Below are 24177 nucleotides of genomic sequence, written 5' to 3'. Positions count from 1 at the left end.
GAGTTCGCGGCTTTATATCACCTCTACCACTGCCAAGTGCGCATGCTGCTTTTCTTGACTCTACTTGTTTTGTGGGAACTGTAGTTCCAATGTAGGTAAATTACTAGCGAGACCGTCCATGCCCAACTACCTAACCCACAATTCTATGGCATTTTTTGAACATTTAAGCCAATCAGACTTTAGGATATAGGACCATCCTCTCATTTCTGCTATTGGACAAAATGGCATATTCGCTGTTGCTAAGCTTAAATCATATTTCTATTGGTTATCCCGAGAGTCAATCAAGTGCACATTGGTCCCATGAGGAGAGCAGTCTGGGGCATTATTTCAGACGCTACCATGTATAAATAGAGGGGGGAATTAGTGAACGTCTTGAAGAGTCTGTGGATTAATCTTCATTAATCGATATCCCACTCATATTGTATACTACTAGTAAATGATGACATATGAATATGTCGTGGCTTTTATCTATTTCGGATTTTTTGGGGCTCAGGATCACTCCCCCAATCATTGAGACAATCCTTTCTTTCTAACGATAATGAGACCGTCATCCTGAACAAACTAGTCCTTTTTTACGGACCGTGTAGAAAAACGATTAACTATCGGCTACACACTATGTTCATTTTGTTAATGCTTTAACAATTACACAATTATTTTATGTGGTTTCAAATAGTGTAAGGCTTTTCTTGATTAAAAAAAATATATTCTCTCTGGTGCGGAGCGATATTTTCCTCGCCTCCCACTAATGCGCAAGGATAAGAGTGTAGAACGACGCTAAATAAACGACATTTTATTTATCGAGAGCTAGCTAGCCAGTAGCAAATTAGGCTCAATAGAACGGAACAACAAACGATGGTGAAATGTTAAAATAACACAATTGCCCACATTTGAGAGTTAAGCTTATTGTCGACGGTTTAGTTACCAGTTAATTAAACGTGCCTCTCTTTGACCCAGTTTCTATATTAAAAACGACCTAAAGGCTTGCCGACTGAGCTGGCTAGTTACTAGCTAGGTTAGCTGGCTGGCTAATGTGCTAGCTAGCGTCACACATCATGCATGTGCAGTGAAATATAAAACTTTAGATTCAAATATTGTATGGTCTTGGCAAACGCATTGATAATCGTTGTATAAATTAGCATGTTATAAAATATACGCTTCTCATTACAAGCTGATGGAAATCATAAATTAGCATGTGAGCTAGCTCGTCCAGTAGCTAGGTACGACGACCAGTTAGAGAATCTTGCCCAAAAATAACTATCTAGTCAAGCCTTATTTTCATGGATGTTAACAACCAGGTTCTAACTAAGCAAACATCATGCACGAAAGTGGGAGTATCGGTGGAAACATAGTATTGTAATATGGCATCTTAACATTCAAAACATGCAATCAAACTAAATGTTGAGCTAGCGTTGATTTGCTAGGTAGTTAGTAGCATGTAGCTACTTGCTATGATAGCTGGGGGTTAGGTCTTTTTACTGTGGTTGAAATAGTTAGTCTGTTAAATTACCTAATTCTATCTCTGCATTAATGTAAGCAGCATAGATAACTTCAAACTGTCATAATTTAGTAATTACCTCTTCAAACACAGCATCTTTTTGCATAACAAATACACAGTTTGATGCATTATTTGCAAATCTCACCAAAAGTATGCACACAAGACAACAGAAATGACAGTGTCTGTATATTTTTACTGATATGCAATGTCCTTATTCTCTGCAGGCAAGAGATTCCTCCCACGTGGAGAGTGCACATCTCAGTGGCATTTCACATGGTGCCTACTTGGTGTGTGATGGCTGCTGTAGGCTATATGCATGTAAGCCTACTTTTCAGGGGGTAGGCATCCCCTCCCCCTCATACCATAGACCTTTCTTTCAATCACATTCACTCTTATCCTGATTTTCTCCTAAATTGTCATCTTCAATCATTCCCCCTTGCTCTCTCTTACAGTCTTTTGTCCTCTTTCATCTCTATTATTTTTGCTCCATTGGTTTCTCTTAATAAGCATCTCTCCCTTCTGTCCTCTTTTTTTCTTGGTCCTTTCATCTTCATTTTTCTTGGAGCAATTGACGAAAGAGTAGGCTATGCCCGAATGTATAGGCCTAAACGACTAGGAACTTTCTCTATAAGGCGCTATTCCTGTAATGTGTCAACCTACCTGGTTAAATAAGGGTTAATAGTCTTAGTTTGGTGTGAGGTGCTTGCTAGCTATAACTCTCAGAATTAAAGAGACTAATATACAGCAAATAAGCCTTTGTAAGTTGTGCTAAATACAATTCTACATTTGTTAGCAAGCTCACAAATACAAAAATGTACCACACACACTCAATGTAGGCTGATCAGACGTTCTTCAGTCCAAGGCAAACTTTTGGCAGTTGACAGATACCAGCCAAACCTGTGTATCTATCGGCTGCCATATTACCCATTGTTTACTGAAAGGGGATTGCTGGGGGGACCAGGAGGGAGGTTAAGGTTTGTCAAATGGGGTAGTGGGTGTTTACAGAGGCAGTGGCATTCGGTGGAAGCTCTATATGCCTGGGCAGGAGCACAGCAGCTCCTGGATCAGAGCCTCTGAGAGGATTATTGGACATGAGTTAATCTCTCACTCTATATATACTGCAACATGGCTGGGTACAATTGAGAATGGGTCAAAATATCTATTCTATAGACATTTGGGATTTTCCCATAACATATCAGAGCCATATACTGTATTTAGATAAATATATGGATCTGCATTATATTGTTCTATCCTTTGTCTCTGTTTTGATATTACACATCACAGCTTACAGAGCCTGAATGGTTGTTCTAAAATGGATGCCTTTGGATCAGGTTATTAGGAGACCCAGTGCCGTTCTGTGAGAGAGAGAGAGAGTGAAGGAGTTTGCATTTATGCTGTAGGTATAGGTCTGTAAATGGCCTGTGAAACATGCCTCTCTCCCCTAGGCCTGGAACCTACAGCTGAGCTCGCTCCTTCTCCTAATTATCCTCTTTATACCCTTATCGAAACCTAATTAAGTCCCAACCCCACGGGTTTGCCACTGCAGTATCGCAGACCAAGACCTATTCATCTAATCCACAGTTAGTATTCCCCCCGGCATACTTACAATGACATATAGCACCTATTAAGTGGAGTGCCCTTCAAAAGCATTTCTCTTTGCACAAATTGACTTTGTATGTTAATAATATATGGATGTAGAAGTAATAAATCATAACTTGGGCCCAGAGTTATTTGATCATGTTTATCACCACTGCAGCCTGGCTTTGAAGAGAACAGCAGGATAGGCTATAGAAATAGCTTTGTCTTCAGAAGTAGGCCAGGCTACTTGCAGCCTCTGCGATATTACGAAACTGTTTAATCATTGTGTTAGAGGCATATTCAATGTATAAGGTTTGTGCACTTTGGCACTTTGCTTGAATTATGTAACTGCATTTTGTTGTAATAAAGCAATAGCCAGATTATACATTATTCTCAAGACAGCGGCGTTCATACTTTAGTATTTCCTGCCTACACCCCACCCACCCATAATGGGGTTGCGATAACATATTTGTACAACCATATATAACCGCTAGGTGGCGCCCAGTGATAAGACTTCGAACGTTGACTGCAGGTGGGTGGCGCTGTGTGTGTCAGTGGATGGATGTAGTAACGCAAAAACGTAGTGTGACGAGCCTGTGTTTGGAGTGCGAAACACTGCTTTATTTCACCCGTCATTTTGGACTGAGGAACTGCGCTAAAGAACACTAAATAAATGCAGATTGTAGGATATAGGATTAATTACAATTCTTCATGAATCGTGAAGTGTAGGCTAGGCTATTAGATCGATTCAAATACATTAATAATAGACCCTGCCTATGAAATAGGTCAGTTAGATTGTGAAACTTTCATTTGGCCATGACCACATTGCCCCTGATACGTTCTATGTTAAAAGAAAGTAGGCATGTGACTGTGGGTACAATTAATGATTTGATTTGTGTCAGTGGGTATAGTTTTCAAGAGTTTCGGCGCCCTTGGCTGGACTCAGATTACGTACAGCTATTAAATCACGCCGTGAGGGACTTCACATGGGAATTAATTACTGTAGAGCGTTCTCCTGGTGACGCAGCTGAGAAACACGAAACTCAAGACTTGCGGAAGAGTTTTAAAAAACGGAACCTGCACTGGGAATTTGCGCTCCACCAATACATACCCCTGACTTTTTCATATCAGTCAAGAGAGCCACAGACAGGAAACCACAACGAGGACGGCATTGGAACTTGCATCATGTTGGGTAGGAGCAAGAAACCTCCTACCGCCGCGCACCATGAACCCAAGGCAGTGGGATCCCAACCCAAGTCGCAGGACCCATTTAGGTAGCTGGGTAAGAGAATAGTGACTGTCATTGGTAAAACATAATAATAGACCCTACCTATGAAATAGATCAGTGAGATTGTTAAACTTTATTTTGGCCATGACCACAATGCCCCTGATAGGCTGCAATGTTAAAAGAACGGCTATAGCCAGGCAGACTATATGAACATGTGACTGTGGGTACAAGTGATTTGTGTTTGTGTCAGTGGGTATAGTTTTCAAGAGTTTCTGCGCCCTTAGCTGGACTCAGATTACGCACTGCTATTAAATCATGCTGAGAGGGACTTCACATGGAAAGGGAATGAATTAATGTAGCGCGCTATCCTGGTGACGCAACGGAGAAACACACAACTCAAGACTTGCGGAAGAGTTGAAAAACGGCACCTGTACTGGGAATTTGCGCTCCACCAATACATACTCCTGACTTTTTCATATCAGTCAAGAGAGCCACAGACAGGAAACTACAACGAGGACGGCATTGGAACTTGCATCATGTTGGGCAGGAGCAAGAAACCTACTGCCGCGCACCATGAACCCAAGGCAGTGGAATCCCAACCCAAGGCGCAGGACCCACTTAGGAAACTGGGTAAGAGAATAGTGACTCTCAGGTTAAAAACGTTTCTTCTGTCAAAACTACTTTCATTTGTTTCCTTGAATCTTGTTTAATTTTGATACAACAGATATAAGAGCACGTAGTTCAGCTTTGCCTTTAAAAAAAAGTTACATTTTACAACTGTTGATTTTTTGACTAGTTATTACTATTATTTTCCTGTGTATTTGTGTGTTGCTCTGGTCCATAAGGGGAAATAAATCAGTGCAGGGTAAGGTAAGGTTAATGACAGTTAGGCTATTGCGTTCCACATCAATTGGCATCAGTGCTTATTTTACCAAGTTATCAGGAGGCATTGAATGTTTAAATATGGAAATGAAGACTTCTTCTCATTGACAACTTATAATGCAAGGAAGATAAATGGTGAACAATATGCCTTGGCGTTGGCAGTAATCAGTTCTGCTAAACGAAATATACTATTGCTTGAAATCCACTGATGCAATGGTCTTTGTAAACACACACACGCACACACGCACACACACACACACGCACACACACGCACACACACTGTGTGAAAAGAGAGGTCAACTCAAGTGGAGAGTGTGTGGGTGCTGACAAGTGGTCATGTGTTTGTGTGGTGTCCGACAGCTCACTGACCCACTTGTGATTCAGGCTCTCCACCCCACTCCCACACACACTTACCAGTGAACATCTTTGACCCTGTGCCTAGCTCTCCCACCACCCTCTCACCATGCCCCAACCCCCTTAGCTGACGGTCACACCTCAACTAAAATAGAGAACTGCTGAGGATGGACAGAGCACCTGTCAAAGTCCATGTAAAGCCTCTGGATATCTGTCAGTCTAGACGACAGAACCATGTCATACTATGTATGTGTGTATTTACATGTAACACGCACGCTCCGTCTTCTTGTGTTGTGTATATACTCTATGTATTTATTAGCATGTGTCAGTACAATTTCACCACAATGCATGATACAGTTAATGAAATAATACATGTTTTTCACCCCCCCATGTGTTGCATACACACAGATGCTCGCTAGTACAGTACCTAAAAAAGTACAGCAATGCATACAATCAGACCAACAAAACCATCAACACAAAAAAAAAATTAATGAATAAACATGTCACTCATTATTTATTCGCCCTTATTGCCATGAATGGGATGTGGGAAGGCCATATATGTGGTTATAGAAAATCTTGTCCAAACAGATGTAGCTAGATATTTAATTTAGCCAGTGTGTTTAATTAGGAGTAATATCTGATTTCAAGAATAATGTTATGGATTTCTTTGCCACGAGCACAGACAGATCAATCTATTTTTTTCTGATTCCTGTTCCATGGATCTGGTTCGTTAGTCCCAAACAAACACAAGCTGGGCATGAGAGGGATAGAAATCTGTAAACATTTTGAAATTGTGCTGATTACGGATTCCCAAAACATTGAAATAAGATTGCATGTGCTTGCTAACCAAAACATGTGATTAAAAATTACCCTTTTGCCTCTTACAGCACCAACAAGGGAAAGACATTTCAGCATTCATTTTGTGAAGTTTTTCTGGAGCTTGTGTCTGAGGTTGTAGGAACATTGTGTGTGCTTTCAAACAGATATAACTTCTCTGCTTATTTCAACCTGTAAATCTTGTTCCCATTTCAATCTAGTAACATCTGTGTCTACTAGCATATGATCTAACAACAATTTATAAACCTTAGAAATATACTTGACAGTTTTTTTCCCTACCATTCATTAAGACATCAAATTGAGATGGGTTCCACAAGATAACACTGTTTCAATTTAAACATACACTACCGTTCAAAAGCTTGGGGTCACTTAGAAATGTCCTTGTTTTTGAAAGAAAAGCACATTTTTGTTGTCCATTAAAATAACATCAAATTGATCAGAAATACAGTGTAGACATTGTTAATGTTGTAAATGACTATTGTAGCTGGAAACGGCTGATTTTTAATGGAACATCTACATAGGTGTACAGCGGCCCATTATCAGCAACCATCACTCCTGTGTTCCAATGGCACATTGTATTAGCTAATCCAAGTTTATCATTTTAAAATGCTAATTGATCATTAGAAAACCCTTTTGCAATTATGTTAGCACAGTTGAAAACTGCTGTTCTGATTAAAGAAGCAATTAAACTGGCCTTCTTTAGACTAGTTGAGTATCTGGAGCATCAGCATTTGTCGGATCGATTACAGGCTCAAAATGGCCAGAAACAAAGAACTTTCTTCTGAAACTCGTCAGTCTATTCTTGTTCTGAGAAATGAAGGCTATTCCATGCGAGAAATTGCCAAGAAACTGAAGATCTCTTACAATGCTGTGTACTACTCCCTTCACAGAACAGAGCAAACTGGCTCTAACCAGAATAGAAAGAGGAGTGGGAGGCCCCGGTGCACAACTGAGCAAGAGGACAAGTACATTAGAGTGTCTAGTTTGAGAAACAGATGCCTCACAAGTCCTCAACTGGCAGCTTCATTAAATAGTACGCGAAAAACATCAGTCTCAACGTCAACAGTGAAGAGGTGACTCCGGGATGCTGACCTCTAGGCAGAGTTCCACTGTCCAGTGTCTGTGTTCTTTTGCCCATCTTAATCTTTTCTTTTTATTAGCCAGTCTGAGATATGGCTTTATCTTTGCAACTCTGCCTAGAAGGCCAGCATCCCAGAGGCTGATAATGGGCCTCTGTACACCTATGTAGATATTCCATAAAAAAATCTGCCGTTTCCAGCTACAATAGTCATTTACAACATTAACAATGTCTACACTCTATTTCTGATCAATTTGATGTTATTTTAAATGGACAAAAAATGTGTTTTTCTTTCAAAAACAAGGACATTTCTGAGTGACCCCAAACTTTTGAACGGTAGTGTATGTCAGACTTGGTTCTATGACCAAGGGGTTCTATGACTTCTTCTTGTTTTGAAAGCCTCTGAGATTAGCACTCTGACCTGTGCTATCACAGAATGTGACTACACTAACCTGAAACACTTTTTAATTAGCTATTTTGCATCCTGGTGGGAATTGACCTTTGCCATTGAATGATTTGTGGGATGCCTAACCCTAATCCTAACACTAACTCCATAGATTCTCCATGCACGAGGTCCTGTTCGTCATGACAGACCAAACTAACAGTATCAGATGGTTGTGTCTGTAACTGGCTGGAATGCAGGAGTTCAGAAGTGCTACTGGCCTTGCAGCTCTGGGACTTCATGACCTCTCACAAGCTGTTTTGGCACATCAAATCGAGGACAGCTTAAGTCACACCAAAGGAGAACCTGCATTTAAAAACAATACGCTTTTTATTACAATGTCTCTGACATTATGGATATTTCCCCATTATACTCTATAAGGGAAACAGAACTACCATGAGTTATTCACCATTTATTAACTTCACCCTCTTTTGCCAGCATGTGAAATAGCATTTAGTAGTAGTATGGAATCTTTAGGGTAGGGTGATTTGTTTAAGGTATGTGTGAAGACACGCTTTCCAAATGGCGGAGAAGAAGAGTATGTTGACAAAGTAATGTTTCCATAGACCTAGTTCCCAGTGGCCGTGTGTTTTTCAAATGTTAGGGGTCAAAGGTTTTCTCCAAATGTCGTGAACCCAGCAGATGCATACTGTCTGGCTGCAGAGAGACTGCAATATCAGCCACACATGTATTAACACATATCGATGCCTGTGTTTGCCAAGTGTTGCAGTTTGGTATATTCTAGTTAGTACATAGGCTATATCTTTATCTTTTTATTGTTGGACATAAAATATTGTAAGAAGACTGGCGAATCAGCTCCAAGTGATTTTGATTTTGGAAATCTGTTCCAAAGGATTTTCACTCATATTATAGAGATACTGTATAAGTGATTGTATACAAATGTAAACAAGGTTTAAAGTGATTATGTTTTAGTAATCTGTTTGGGCTTCTTGTGGTCAATTTGAAGTCCATAAATGATTTGTTATTATGTTCCAACCCCCTGACCCTCCGCTCAAGATAAAATTCTCTCGCAGCTGAATCTAGTCGACGATCCCTCGCCTATATGATCATATGAGAATTTAATGAGCTGTTTTGGTTTGGTTGACATCATATGACATGACCTGCTTTTTGACAAACAATTTACTACTCCCGCAATAACACCTGGTAAATATGTGTATGCGACCAATAAAAATTGATTTGATAGGATCAATGTTGTCTTGCGTGGTCTGTGGCATTTTTCCTTCGCTCCAAGTTAAACACAACTCACTTTATGTGGTATAACTATGAGGTAAAACGTAAATGTCAATTAAAAAGTTGCGATCATTTTACAGTGGGGAAGTTGCAATTTATGGTTGTGTATTGAGGATTTGATTTGCTGCAGTAGAACAAAAAGTTTATTTCAAAAACGCTATATCCACCAATTTTTCACATTTGTGTTTTTTCATCAGAAATGATTGCTTATAGGTACCTTCATGTGTGTGTAAAATAGATCTTTGATTTTTAATTCATCAATTTTAGATGTGTATGAAAATGTTTGTTTTTTGGCCAAACACTATATCTGTTGTTTAGCTGGAATGGAATGTTCATATATGTGATGAATATACAGTGCGTTCAGAAAGTATTCAGACCCCTTGACTTTTTTCCACATTTTGTTACGTTACAGCCTTATGCTAAAATGGATTTAAAAAAAGAAATCCTCAGCAATCTACACACAATACCCCATAATGACGAAGCGAAAAACAGTTTTTTAGACATTTTTGCAAATGTATTAAAAATAAAGAACAAAAATACCTTATTTACGTAAGTATTCAGACCCTTTGAAATGAGACTCAGAATTGAGCTCAGGTGCATCCTGTTTCCATTGATCATCCTTAAGATGTTTCTACAACTTGATTGAAGTCCACCTGTGGTAAATTCGATTGATTAGACATGATTCGGAAAGGCACACACCTGGCTATATAAGGTCCCACAGTTGACAGTGCAGGTCAGAGCGAAAACCAAGCCATGAGGTCGAAGGAATTGTCCGTAGAGCTCCGAGACAGGATTGTGTGAGGAACAGATCTGGGGAAGGGTACCAAAACATTTCTGAAGCATTGAAGGTCCTCAAGAGCACAGTGGCCTCCAGGGAGGTGAAGGGCCTTGGTCAGGGAGGTGACCAAAAACCCGTTGGTCTAGAGTTCTAGAGTTCCTCTGTGGAGATGGGAGAACCATCCAGAAGGACAACCAGATCTGCAGCACTCCACCAATCAGGCCTTTATGGTGGAGTGGCCAGACGGAAGCCACTCCTCAGTAGAAGGCACATGACAACCCACTTGGAGTTTGCCAAAAGGCACCTAAAGACTCTCAGACCATGAGAAACAAGATTCTCTGGTCTGATGATACCAAGATTGAATTCTTTGGCCTGAATGCCAAGCCTGACGTCTGGAGGAAACCTGGCACCCCATCATGCTGTAGGGATGTTTTTCAGCGGCAGGGACTGGGAGACTAGTCAGGATCGAGGCAAAGATGAACGGAGCAAAGTACAGAGAGTATATTGATGAAATCCTGCTCCACAGCGCTCAGGACCTCAGACTGGGATGACGGTTCACATTCCAACAGGACAACGACCCAAAGCGCAAAGCCAAGACAATGCAGGAGTGGCTTCGGTACAAGTCTCTGAATGTCCTTGAGTGGCCCAGCCAGAGCCCGAACTTGAACCCAATCGATCATCTCTGGGGAAAGCTAAAAATAGCTGTGCAGGAACGCTACCCATCCAACCTGACAGAGCTTGAGAAGATCTGCAGAAAAGAATGGGAGAAACTCCCCAAATACAGGTGTGCCAAGCGTGTAGCGTCATACCCAAGAAGACTTGATGCTGTAATCACTGCCAAAGGTGCTTCAACAAAGTACTGAGAAAAGGGTCTGAATACTTATGTAAATGTGATATTTCAGTTTTTTATTTTGAATACATTTGCAAAAATGTTTTTAAAACAGTTTTTCCCTTATTTTTATACAATATTTAGAATAAGGCTGTAACGTAACAAAATGTGGAAAAAGTCAAGGGGTCTGAATACTTTCCAAATGCTCTATATTTTAAACAAATACATGTCTGTATTGAACAATCCCATGCCAGGATTAGATAGTGAAAAAACACACCAATCTCTTTCATCATTTCTTTAAACATCAAAAGTTAATTTGCCAACATTTCTGAAAATGGATATATGGTGGTTTATTGGTGTGATCTCAGAAAATCAACCCTCTCAGTCTAGCAGTCCCATTCTTTGATGTGCCCTTCTCTCCTTATCAGGGCTCAACGTTTTCCTTGGCTTCGGTCCCAGTCTGTGTCCGAGAGCATTGATTCGATTGAGTTCAACACTGCTGTTTCGACCTCAGTTGGCTCATTTCTTACCTAGAATCAATGCAACACGTCACCTATGTTCACAGCAGGTCCCATGGGGTCCTGTACTTAGTTCCACAGACAGACATGGAGAGCGAAAGATGAAGTCTGAGACTGGGCTTGTGATTCTCCAACATCAAATGGACTACATGTTGACTTATGTTTATAACAAATGAACGATCCCATGTTAGAATTGGTTCTCTGTTTTACCCCTGAGACACCTGGCTGTGTCTTAGGGTATTAGGTCTAACAATGCCCAGAAATGTCCTTTTCTATTCTCTCTGTATCTTCACCCTCGTACTTATGTCCGAGTCTCACTCCTCCATATCCCAACCTTTTATTTTGTAGTTAATTCCTTCTGTTTCCGCTTCACTCCTTCTGCTGTTGTAATGATATATTTCCTTCTTTCCCTCTCCCTCTGTTCAGAACCCCCATCTCGTTGTGTGTTTGGTTTCATATACCTTTTTATCGTTGCTAGCCAGCCAGGTTGTTATGCTTGCCCAATTTGCCGGCCCAAAGTGCGTGTCAACAAAATTATCCTCGGCGTGCTGTCGGAGCTGTGATGAACAGAGTACCCAGCTCATGGGCCTCAAAGCCTCCTCTTTCTCCCCTCATGCCCACATGTGCTTCATTACAGCAGTATTACTGTATGGACAGGTCTCTCTTAGCATATAACATGTCTGTAATGCTGTTGTCAAGGTGAGGAGGGCTTGATACTAAAACTCTCGGCTCGGTCGGCGGTGGGGGTATCCAGCATCCCTGAACATTTGCATATGTACCCATGTGCACAGATTTTCCATATACGTATTCCTGGATGGGGAGGTATAGGGACGGGACAGAGAAGAAATAATAGGGTTGAAGTCAGTGAGATGACAACAGTAGGTCCAGGAATAATAATTTAACAGGCTCATAAGGGTTGGGGTTAGTGGTGTGAGGATGGGCAGAGCGAGAACACAGGTCCGTTAGGATAGCTTAGCATTGTCACTGACCTGCTGTTAATAGGGTCCTTGTGCTCAGTGCTCAGCCTGTGGGAATTCCTGGCATGTGGTAACAGCTTGGTGACTGACTGTGTCAAACACGGTTGTTATGGTGGAGGCTTGGGGTTGGGGAGGAGGAGGGTTCTCTTTGTGTTTGACCAACGGCTGGAGAGAGAGAGAGACATGGCTGGGCTCAGTTTGCTTCCCCTCTTTTCTACTTAGGGGGAGAGGAATAGGGGGGAGGGGAGTGGGTGAGAGCACTGAGCTGCTCATGGTGTACTGTCTCTCATAGCCTGCGTCTGCGACCCAAATGGCACCCTATTCCCTATAGTGCACTACTTTTGGTACTACTATGGGCCCTGGACAAAAGTAGTGCACTTTATCGTGAATAGAGGCCAGCTCTGGAAGCCTGTGATGAGCTCAGTCAGAGACTGGCATGGCATTGGCAGTATAAAGAACTCTGAAAGGGATTTTAGCTGATTCAAGAGAAATAATAGATGAGGGCATCCATGGAAACAGTTTTTGAAATAAATCTTTGAGGGTATACTTGAGAGACTTAGAGAAGAGAGGAGGAAAGGGAGGGAGTTTGGGAGTACGGGAGAGAGTTTCTTTCAGAGCATTCCTTTGAAATCCTCTTTTGAAGTCGAATACACAGTTGAACAGTGTACGAGGTCCCATTCACCTACTGCAGAGAACCAAAGAGGCATCCAACTGTCAGACGGAGAAACAGAGAAAATACTATCTCTTTCTTTTCAATAGTGTCTGAATGCAGTTCCAAGTACACAATACCGTGTACACTTACAACGTGACGGTGCATGTCTTATTACAACTCTGCCGATCTTTCCTCTCCATTTTCCATATTTGTCTGTTTACTCTGCTCTTATTATTAACATAGATGATAAAGCTGCTCAACATTTCTGATGTTGGAGGTTGGTTTTTCTCTAAAAGGTCCCTTGTGACATGCACGTCAGGGATAGCAGGCTGTATCTGTGAATCACATTAGTATCAAATAACCATTAGCGGAGATAGGTTTCCCTGCCTAGATGAGCTGCTGCAACTCCAGACTCACTGACTAGCTAGTTATTTGTGACAATCTGTTTCTGCAGCTCTGTAAACCCCTCATTTTCCATGAAATCCCCCTTTCCAGTTCTCCGTTGGACTGCCTCTGGCCTGTGAGGAAGATTCATCTTTGGAACATTGGCATTCGTTTCAAATCCTAGCATTCCACTTCTTCCTTTGCTGTGCAGAGTTCCAAAGTCTGGCTTGGCTTATACTGCATGCTGGGAAATAAACAACGAGTTCTAACTCACATTCATTAGATTCTGTGGTGATTTCCTGCTTCAGTAACCTGAATGTCAACCTTGTTTCAGTGTTGCTCCTTTTCAGGGGTTTGTATATAAAACAAAGTTTAGGCCGTAATTATGAGATCATGGCCTGTGTTTGTGAGTCATGGCTGTGGTGCTTCCAAAGGAAGATGCCTGCTGTATGTAGAAAGGTGAGTGAGTCATCCCTGGAACGCCCTACTGGTGCCAAGCCCTCGACACACAATACAACCACAGTAGAGATCTTGAAATGGGTTGTGCTTGACTGGTTTGTTAGCAAACCTGTTTTTTCCCACCCATAAATAACTCCGAACCCTCCGTTTTCATCCTGACATGATATTGAGTGTTTGAGTCCCTATACTACAAAATAAGCGTCACAGTCATTTTACTGCAATAGCATGACGAGAGAAGGCCAAGAAGGAACATGGCTCATAGAATTCTACTGACATTTACGACAGTAGAGCAGACAGACTGAACTCTCAATGAACTGCCAGTGGAGCTTGGTGTGGATGGCCTAACATTGAATTAGACTAGAGTGAATGAAATAAGGACTTGGAGGGTGTGTTCAACAATGACACAGTGTCAGTGACACACTACATTACATCATACCGGAAAATTCAGTGACACTGCACGTTACCTAAAAGTGTGTAACAGTGTATTTGACTGTGTGTGTGTGTTTCCAGGGGTGCTGGATGATGAGGATGTCCGTGCGATGATGCACGGTTCCAACATGGTGAAGGTACGCTCCCAGAGGTGGCAGAAGAGCCGCAGCCTGCGTCTGCTGGAGGACGGGGTCACCGTGTGGTGTGAGTCCACCAAGAGCTCCCGCAAGGCCAAGGCACAACAGACCTGTGAGTATACAATGGGGTGACGGAGGGGTGGAGGGAGGGGCCAGAGGAGGAGGGGGGTAGATGAGGGGAAAGGGGAGGTATGGGGAAGGAGGAAAGAAAAGAGAGGGATCGAAGAGGAGAAAAGAATAGGTATGGGGAGGGGGAGAGAAAAGAGAGGGGTGGGTGAGGAGAAAAGGAGGCATAAGGGAAGAGGAGGAGAAAGGATAAGGGTGTGGATTAAGGGAAAGGGGAGGTAGAGGGTAGGTGTAGATTGAGAAGAAGGCTAGGGAGTGGTCACGAGAGGAGGATGTTTTTTTTTTTTTGATTTTCAGGATCTGAGGCTTTTGCAATAGTTGGAAAGGAAACTTAACCGATATCAGATTAGGAAAAGTAGCTTTGAATGAAGGGAAGGCTATATACAAGAACATAATCATGTATAAACAAACGAACAGGACTTCCACAAGCACAGTCCCTTGTTGTAGTCTATTCAACCCTCCTCTTAGACCTGATTCAGTAGACTAATTTAGCCAGCTCTTTGTCCTAAACCGTTCAGGCTTTTCATGTTGGCCAACAATAATGCCTTCCTGTCTACATTTCCCTGTAAATAATTAAAGGGATATTATGCTGTGAGCCAGGACTTAAGTCAGATGCTATAACCTGTGTAATTGTATGATACAGGTAACTGCCAAAATAATGGAAACACTTGAGTAAATGAGGGATACAAGGTATATTGAAAGCAGTTAACATCCCATCATGCTTAGGGTCATGTATAAAATGCTCAGTATGCTGTTATTTTGCCTACCATGTCCCCATCTACATACAGGGCACGAGGTTTGATGAGCGTTAAAACGTGTTAAACCATATTCCATGGACACCACATCTCAACCCAATTGAACACTTATGGGAGATTCTGGAGCGGCGCCTGAGACAGTGTTTCCATCAACAAAACATCAACTGATGGAATTTCTCTTATGAGGAATTGTGTTGTTATCCCTCCAATAGAGTTCCAGACACTTGTAGAATCTATGCCAATGTGCATTGAAGCTGTTCTGGCTCGTGGTGGACCAACGCCCTATTAACACGATTTATGTTGGTGTTTCCTTTATTTTGGCAGTGTCACCTGTAGTAATGCATCCATATAGTACACACAGAAACTCCAAACATGCTGAAGGTTCACATTGGTCAACCACTGTTACAAAGAGGTATAAAAGCTGCATTAGAAACAATGTACATAGACTTGTTATCCGTTAGCCTCAAGATATTGTCTTACCTCAGCTAGCTAATCTTTTGCAGGCAATGGGCCAATCAGAAAGGGAAGCAGGCACTTTATATTAGTACTCTAATGATTACAATCCCCTTAAAGAAAAAGAGAGAAAATGTTGACAGATGTTAGATGTTTTGGCCCATTAAACTGTGGGAAAGCTATTTGTAATCATAAACTTTTGACCGCTTCCCCTTTCTCTCATGCACACACACACACACACACACACACACACACACACACACACACACACACACACACACACACACACACACACACACACACACACACACACACACACACACACACACACACACACACACACACACACACACACACACAGTTTTATATCGCTATCCTTCTGGGGACCAAATAATTGATTTCCTTCCAAAATCCTATTTTCCCTAAACCCTAAATCTAACCCTAACCTTAACCTTAACCTAACCATAACCCTAACCTTAACCTTATGCTAAACCCTAAGCCTAACCTTAACCCCTAACCCTAACCCTAACCCTAAAACTATACCTAACTCCTAAACCTAACCGTAACCCCTAACCTGATTCTAACCCTAATTGTAAACCTAACCTGGTTCTAACCCTAATTGTAAACCTAACCCCTAACCTGATTCTAACCCTAATTGTAAACCTAACCCCTAACCTGATTCTAACCCTAATTGTAAACCTAAACCCTAACCTGATTCTAACCCTAATTGTAAACCTAACCCCTAACCTGGTTCTAACCCTAATTGTAAACCTAACCCCTAACCTGGTTCTAACCCTAATTGTAAACCTAACCCCTAACCTGGTTCTAACCCTAATTGTAAACCTAACCCCTAACCTGGTTCTAACCCTAATTGTAAACCTAACCGCTAACCTGGTTCTAACCCTAATTGTAAACCTAACCCCTAACCTGATTCTAACCCTAATTGTAAACCTAACCCCTAACCTGATTCTAACCCTAATTGTAAACCTAACCCCTAACCTGATTCTAACCCTAATTGTAAACCTAACCCCTAACCTGATTCTAACCCTAATTGTAAACCTAACCCCTAACCTGATTCTAACCCTAATTGTAAACCTAACCCCTAACCTGATTCTAACCCTAATTGTAAACCTAACCCCTAACCTGATTCTAACCCTAATTGTAAACCTAACCCCTAACCTGATTCTAACCCTAATTGTAAACCTAACCCCTAACCTGATTCTAACCCTAATTGTAAACCTAACCCCTAAGCCTAAAATAGCATTTTTTTCTAATGGGGACCGGCAAAATGTCAAATTTTCCTTGTTTTACTATTCTTGTGAGGACTTCTGGTACCCACAAGGATAGTTCAACAAAAAAATACACACATTTCTTTTACTATCCTTGTGGGGAACAAACTATTTATTCCCTTTCAAAATCCTATTTTCCTGGACCCCTAACCCTAAACATAACCCTGACTCTTAAACCTAACCCATAACCCTAATTCTAACCCTTAACCTAACCCCTAAGCCTAAAATAGCCTTTTTCCTTGTGGGGACTGGCAAAATGTCCCCAATTGTGCTAACTTCCTTGTTTTTGATATCCTTGTGAGTTATGGTCCCCACAAGGATAGTTGTCACGATCGTCTTGCGGAGAGAGAGAGGACCAAGGCGCAGCGTGTGCAAAATACATTCTCTTTTATTTAGAGTAGGGAAAAACAAGAAACGAACACTGATAACAAACTAAACAAAACAACAAACGACCGTGAAGCTAACGACGTAAGTGCATAACACAAGCAACAAACGTACAACATAGACAATTACCCACAAAACCCAAATGCCTATGGCTGCCTTAAATATGGCTCTCAATCAGAGACAATAAACCACAGCTGCCTCTAATTGAGAACCAATCTAGGCAGCCATAGACATACAAACACCTAGACAAGACACTGACCCATTAAACGGACAAACCCCTAGACAAACCAAAACACATACATTCCCCATGTCACATCCTGACCTAACTAAAATAATAATGAAAACAAAGATAACTAAGGCCAGGGTGTGACAATAGTAAAGCCAAAAACACACATACAAAGTTCAATGGTTTAAGGAGAGGGATAGGTGGGCAGCCAGGGAAGCGCTTAGAGTCCACAGGCCTCCTAAACCAGTAGTATATCTCAGTCTAGTTTAATAGATCTACACCTACAGGGTTTGCCTCTCAGATTGCTCTTGAAGTATCCCTCCGGTAAATGAGAGGCCATGGCTCTGGCCCCTCCATGTTCCATAGGACAAATATTGGGCTCCTTGGCCCTGCCCATAGGGCTCTGATGGCACAGGCTAATTATTGTTGTTGGCATGAGTGACGAAGGATGAGTGTGTGTGTGTGTGCGTGCGTGCACACTTGTGTCAGAATATAGCCCTACCAAATGGGTAAACCTCTTTTATGACTGCAGGGTTTGGACGTGACGTAACAACCACCACTACTACACTACTATCTTTGAGATTGTCATATAAAGAGTTTAAACATGTCTCTGACACATCATTTTACGAGTTAGTGCTGGCGGTCGGTCGTTAGAGCTTTGGAGTTGCCTGAGTCAATCCGATTTTATTTTCATTTTCGAGTCGCACTGTACAAACATATTATACTAGTGACCTAGATGACACACATGCAAACACACCCACCAAACACAGAGTGGAAACATCACAGACAAGTTTATGTCCACTCAATTCCAAAGTCCAGTTAACGAGTACAAGGTTTATGAGGTGTTTTGTGACGGGTTATGAATGTCAAGGTCAGGCGAGTACATTCATCACGTCGACTCAGACAGCATAGAGCCACAGTGGTTCACTTCAAGTGGAACACAACACTTCCTTACTACCGTCTAACACCCACTAGTCTGAGTCTGAGAACACTGCTGCTAACCTAACACACCCTGGGCTGGGAGGCAAGCTGAGGGGCAACGGTTAAGAATGGGATAATGCTGATGGGAGGTTGTAATTGCATGACCTCCTTGTAACGCTCTCTTTCTCTCTACCTTCATCTCTCTCTCTCTTTTCTTTTTTTCTACCGCTCGTTCGCTCTCTCTTTCTCCTCTTTCTCGTTCTCTCTCTTTCACTCGTTGCACAATCCACCCTCCACTATGTCACTTCAGCAAGGACTATTCCTCGGTCATGGAATTCCGATTAGGTCCCAGTTCTCTCCCATCGCTGTCCCTCGGGGACCCAGGAAGCACCCGCTGCTGTGGGGAATGGATAAGGCCAGAGCCATGCCTTTAGAGAGTTGGGCCAATGCGATTTTTGGAATTATGATGCATTTTACATGACTCTTCAGCATTCTATGGCAGCCATGTTAGCTCCCCATTAACAGCGCATGGTGAATATGTAACCAATGCCATGTCACTGAATGTCTGGAATTAGAGCAATATTCAACATGTTACAAGTTGGCCCAACTCTCTAAATACACAGTATATTCGGAAAGTACTCAGATTCCTTGACCTTTTCCACATTTTGCTACGTTACAGCAATGGATTTAATAAAAACATCTCAGCAATCTACGCACAATACCACATAATGACAAAGCGAAAACAGGTTTTGAGAAATTTTCGCAAATGTATTCATTTTTAAAAATGGAAATACCTCATTTACATAAGTATTCAGACCCTTTTCTATGAGACTCGAAATTGAGCTCAGGTGCATCCTGTTTCCATTGAGCATCCTTGAGATGTTTCTACAACTTGATTAGAGTCCACCTGTGGTAAATTCAAATGATTGGACATGATTTGGAAAGGCACACACCTGTCTATATAAAGGTCCCAAAGTTGACAGTGTGGCCAGACGGAAGCCACTCCTCAGTAAAAGGCACATGACAACCCACTTGGAGTTTTCCAAAAGGCACCTATAGGACTCTCAGACAATGAGAAACAAGATTCTCTGGTCTGATGATACCAAGATTGAACTCTTTGGCCTGAATGCCAAGCATCATGTCTGGAGGAAACTTGCCACCATCCTTACGGTGAAGCATGTGGTGGCAGCATCATGCTGTGGAGGTGTTTTTCAGTGGCAGGGACTGGGAGACTAGTCAGGATCGAGGCAAAGATGAACGGAGCAAAGTACAGAGAGATCCTTGATGAAAAGCTGCTCCAGAGCACCACTGGAGGATGTGTTTAGGGTTAGGGGTTCTCTCTTTTCTGGAGAGACCTGAAACTAGCTGTGCAGCAACGCTCCCCATCCAACCTGACAGAGCTTGAGAGGATCTGCAGAGAAGAATGGGAGAAATTCCCCAAATACAGGTGTGCCAAGCTTGTAGCGTCATACCCAAGAAGACTTGATGCTGTAATCACTGCTAAAGGTGATTCAACAAAGTACTGAGTAAAGTGTCTGAATACTAATGTAAATGTGATATTTCCAAAATTTGTAAAGATTTATTAAAACCTGTTTTTGCTTTATTGTGTGTAGTATTTAATCAATTTTATAATAAGGCTGTAACCTAACAAAATTTTGAAAAAATAAAGTGGTCTGAATACTTTCCAAATGCGCTGTATGTCTCTGGATAAGGCCTCATGTACAACAGGGTGAGAGCCCAGGTGGCTGGTGTGGGAGGTGACGTCGTCTTCCCCCAACCGGGCCGCAGTTAGAGCAGAACAACGACAAAGGCAGGCTGACCACTTCAGCAGGCAGCTACTGATAACACAAAAGCGGCTGCAGACGCACACACACACACACACACACACACACACACACACACACACACACACACACACACACACACACACACACACACACACACACACACACACACACACACACACACCACACTTCCCCCTACTCTCCGCATTGAAATGTCACCCTTGTCATGGAGCGATGGGCAGGAATGTGTCAGCGATTTTGAGGAGGTGGAGAGGCGAGGGCTGTTCAGCAGAAAGAGGCCGTTGTCAGAAGAGACAGTTGTCTAGTGGCTGCCCCAGGCCCCTGGCTCTGGCACAGTCAGCCCTGTGGCTGAGCCATCGTTGGTCTGTGTGTCACTATTTGCCTCGGCCCCTGGAAAGCTGATCCCAGTGTAGAAAGGCACTGCTATATGTACTTAAATAACCGACTGACTGATTTGAAAGCGACTCCACAAACCCAACCACAATTCCAGCTATTCAATTAATGAAGGGATATGGGGTTTGTCGTTGTGGTGGAGCTAGTCTTATGTTTGAAACCTTCACCAGGCTCTATTCTGGATGTGTTGGAGGGTAATAGGGTAGTAGGCTGGTGTTGTGTTGCTGGGCAGAGGGTCGGCCATCACGTGTAAAGCCCCCCCCCCCCCCCCCCCCCCCCGACATAGGGTTCACCACATATGTTACTGTTATAAATAAGAGCTGAAATACATGCTAATCTCTCTAGAAGTCAATGAGACGGTGTTCTTCGTTCTTCCTTTATCTCTTTACACACACAAACACGTCATGGCATTGGGCCAAAGGTCCTGCCTACACTTGAGTGACAGTTTGACTGCTGTGCCCTGAGTGTCGTGGAGTTGCTGGTTACATGTAGACCTGAGTCATAAACATATCCTGCAGCCGCAGCTGACGCAGGTCTGTGTCTGTACAAGTCGTATTATTTCAGAGCCAAATCAGGACCCCAGCACCGAGATGCCATGTCACACTGCTACGTGGATGTTACCACACTCCCCCTAAAGTTCACGACCTTTCAGCTCCGAACCTCCCTTCAAGTTCCACGTGTTTTGGTGCCCTGTTTGTATTCTGTTTATTCCTACACCCAGATTGATACAGTTACTCTCTCTGTTTCCCCCACCGTCTCCTCTCCCACCTTCCCTCCCCCACCTCTCTCTGTGCCAGTCTCAGTGACAGAGGTGGAGTGTGTGCGCGAGGGCTGCCAGTCTGAGGCTCTGCGGAGACTATCCGGGTCGGTACCAGAGAATCAGTGCTTCACGGTGGTGTTCAGAGGGGCCAGGAAGAGTCTGGACCTCCTCTGCGCCTGTGAGGAGGAGGCGAGGCACTGGGTCCGAGGGATACGCACGCTGAAGGAGCGTGTGGCAAACATGACCCAGAAGGAGAAACTGGACCAATATCCTTTACCCCCCGTGGGCCTTTGCTGCGCTGTGCCAGGCTGCCAGCCTTCGGCCCAGAGTAATTATAGTGCAGGCTGGGCAGCCAGGATCGCTATGGTGACTGACTCTGAACATAACACTGTCACATGCACCGTCCCACATCCACAGCATACCTAAGATGTGCAGCAATGGGCCAGCAAAAAGCACCGTCTAAATATAGTCTGACTATCTTGTCAAACATGATCCCTGGTATAGCCGCTGGGTTGTTTGTGACACAGGTGTACGACGGACACACTTGTGTAAAACGCAAAGCCAGATCTTGAGAGCAGATGGAGCGGTAGGTGCTCTGGGACATGTCCAGGCTAGTGCCGTGGCTTGTAATTGGGTAAGATTTGAGGTGCGGTTTTACACTGGCATGTCCCAGCAGTGTTTGCAGTAGATTGATAAAGACCATCCTTGCGAAAGCTCTTATTGTTGTGTGTGTCCTGGAAGAGGGAGGTGTCATATAGGCTCCTCTCTCTACGTCCGCCCTGTGTTCTATTCCACTAGAGGCCTTGGAGGAGGCTTTAAGTATTTTGACTTCAGATGGATGTTGGCACAACAGGACATCTGTGTCTACAGTCAACACACATCTGAATCATAGACTGGGGTGTATTCCATTTCAATTCCTGGTAGTTGAATTAGACACTTATCCTCCTCTGAACGGTTACACAACTGATTCCTGGTTTGCTGTGAATTAAGAAATGATGCACTTGACCCTTACCCATAGTTGGATGTGGGCTGTAATGTGCTTATATACAGTATGCACGTACATCAACCCTGCCTGTATGTATAGATGTGTTTTGTGTCTATACCTACTGCATATACCATAGAATGTACTTTTTAAGGATGTGTTTCGGGTTAGAGGTTGGGTATGCTCCCCCGGTTGCTCTCCTTAACCCCCCACACCTGGATCCGCGGCTACCTGAGACGGGCTGATGAGAACGACGATGGGAAGATGAGTTACGACGAGGTCAAACGCCTGCTGCAGATGATCAACATAGACCTGAACGAACAGTACGCGCGCTCGCTATTCAAGGTGAGCACATACTGTATATGTGTGTGCCGTATTCAGTATGGCTTGTAGGTTAATGTGTATAGACCTTGACTGCATGGGTGTGCGTATGTGCGTGAGCGAGATGTTGTTGTTGGCTGAAGGCCATTGTTTACTCAGTTATGCTGTGGAGTAGATTGGGGCTGTGTTTCACTCTCAGCCTGGAGTCTGTGTTCAATTACCAACCCAGTGGCAAGCCAACCAGCAGGCCCCTCTCTCTCTCTCACTCACTCACTCACTCACTCACTCACTCACTCACTCACTCACTCACTCACTCACTCACTCACTCACTCACTCACTCACTCACTCACTCACTCACTCACTCACTCACTCACTCACTCACTCACTCACTCACTCACTCACTCACTCACTCACTCACTCACTCACTCACTCACTCACTCACTCACTCACTCACTCACTCATTCTCTCTCTCTCTCCTGCCCTCTTCTCTCTACTGCCGTCTTTCATTCTCCCCAGGCGGTCTCGTCCTTCCCCGTCTTCCCCCTCTCTATCAGGCAGCCAGTAATTTCTCCATAGTTGAGGATTACTGCTAGCTAAGTCTCTCAGCTCCCCTCTCCGTTAAAGTCCAGTTGTTTTCCTGCTCCTTCCTTCTCCAACCCTGCCCATCCATCTCTTCAGAGACTGAATATCAAACCAACTGCAGTGCAGCAATGTGTGGAGTGTATGTTTGTTTATATGGTATGAATTATGGGAGTGGACGGGGTTGCTGGCCCCTCCCATAGCAAATCAGTGCGCGCCCATAGATTTGATAATATGAACATGGCTCACCTATGAGAATTGAAGATATTAACTTTGATCCAGCCCTCTGTTTTTAGGGAAGCGCTTTGAAAATGTGTGTAGGGGTTGTGTATGTGTGTTTTAATCAAAACAACCCTAACGAAGGTCTCTCTGTCTGTCTGTCCGTCCGTCCGTCCGTCCGTCCGTCCATCTGTCTCTTTGTCCCTCCCTCTCCTCTGTCTGTCCCTCCTTCTCCTCTATCCGTCCTTCCGTCCCTCTCCTCCGTCCCTCTCTCAGAAAGCTGACCGGTCGTGTGACGGCCGTCTGGATCACGTAGAGATCGAGGAGTTCTGCAGGGAGCTGATGAGGCGGCCGGAGCTGGACGCGGTGTTCAGACACTACTCTGGTAACGGCTGTGTTCTGTCCACCGCTGAGCTGAGAGACTTCCTGGGAGACCAGGGGGAGGACGCGTCACTGATCCACGCTCAGAGCCTCATCCGCACCTACGAGCTCAACGACTGGGGTAGGCCTGAAGAAACACTGAACATCATTTTAGCCTTGGATTTTTATGACCTTACATTTTACATTTTAGTCATTTGCAGTAGTGAGTGCATACATTTTCATACTTTTTTTCATACTGCATTCCTTACATTTCCTGTCCTTTTATTTATCTGAAT

At 43.2% G+C, this 24177-nt stretch overlaps 1 protein-coding gene across 1 annotated transcript in view; it reads left to right on the top strand.

The window, feature by feature from the left end:
• The first annotated feature begins 3684 nt into the window (after positions 1-3684).
• Positions 3685-24177, top strand: part of LOC139565045 (1-phosphatidylinositol 4,5-bisphosphate phosphodiesterase delta-3-A-like) — a 28094-nt gene continuing 7601 nt past the window's right edge. Inside the window, exons 1-5 of the mRNA XM_071385058.1 lie at positions 3685-4931; positions 14253-14420; positions 21458-21686; positions 22618-22747; positions 23798-24023. Coding sequence (XP_071241159.1) covers positions 4838-4931; positions 14253-14420; positions 21458-21686; positions 22618-22747; positions 23798-24023 — 847 coding nt within the window. The 5' untranslated portion in view covers positions 3685-4837. The remainder of the gene's footprint in view (positions 4932-14252; positions 14421-21457; positions 21687-22617; positions 22748-23797; positions 24024-24177) is intronic.

Source organism: Salvelinus alpinus, chromosome 36 (genome assembly GCF_045679555.1).
Source record: "Salvelinus alpinus chromosome 36, SLU_Salpinus.1, whole genome shotgun sequence".
In the NCBI taxonomy this organism is placed as follows: domain Eukaryota; kingdom Metazoa; phylum Chordata; class Actinopteri; order Salmoniformes; family Salmonidae; genus Salvelinus; species Salvelinus alpinus.
Note: the sequence above shows the minus strand (reverse complement) of the source record. Positions and strands in the feature narration are given on the sequence as shown.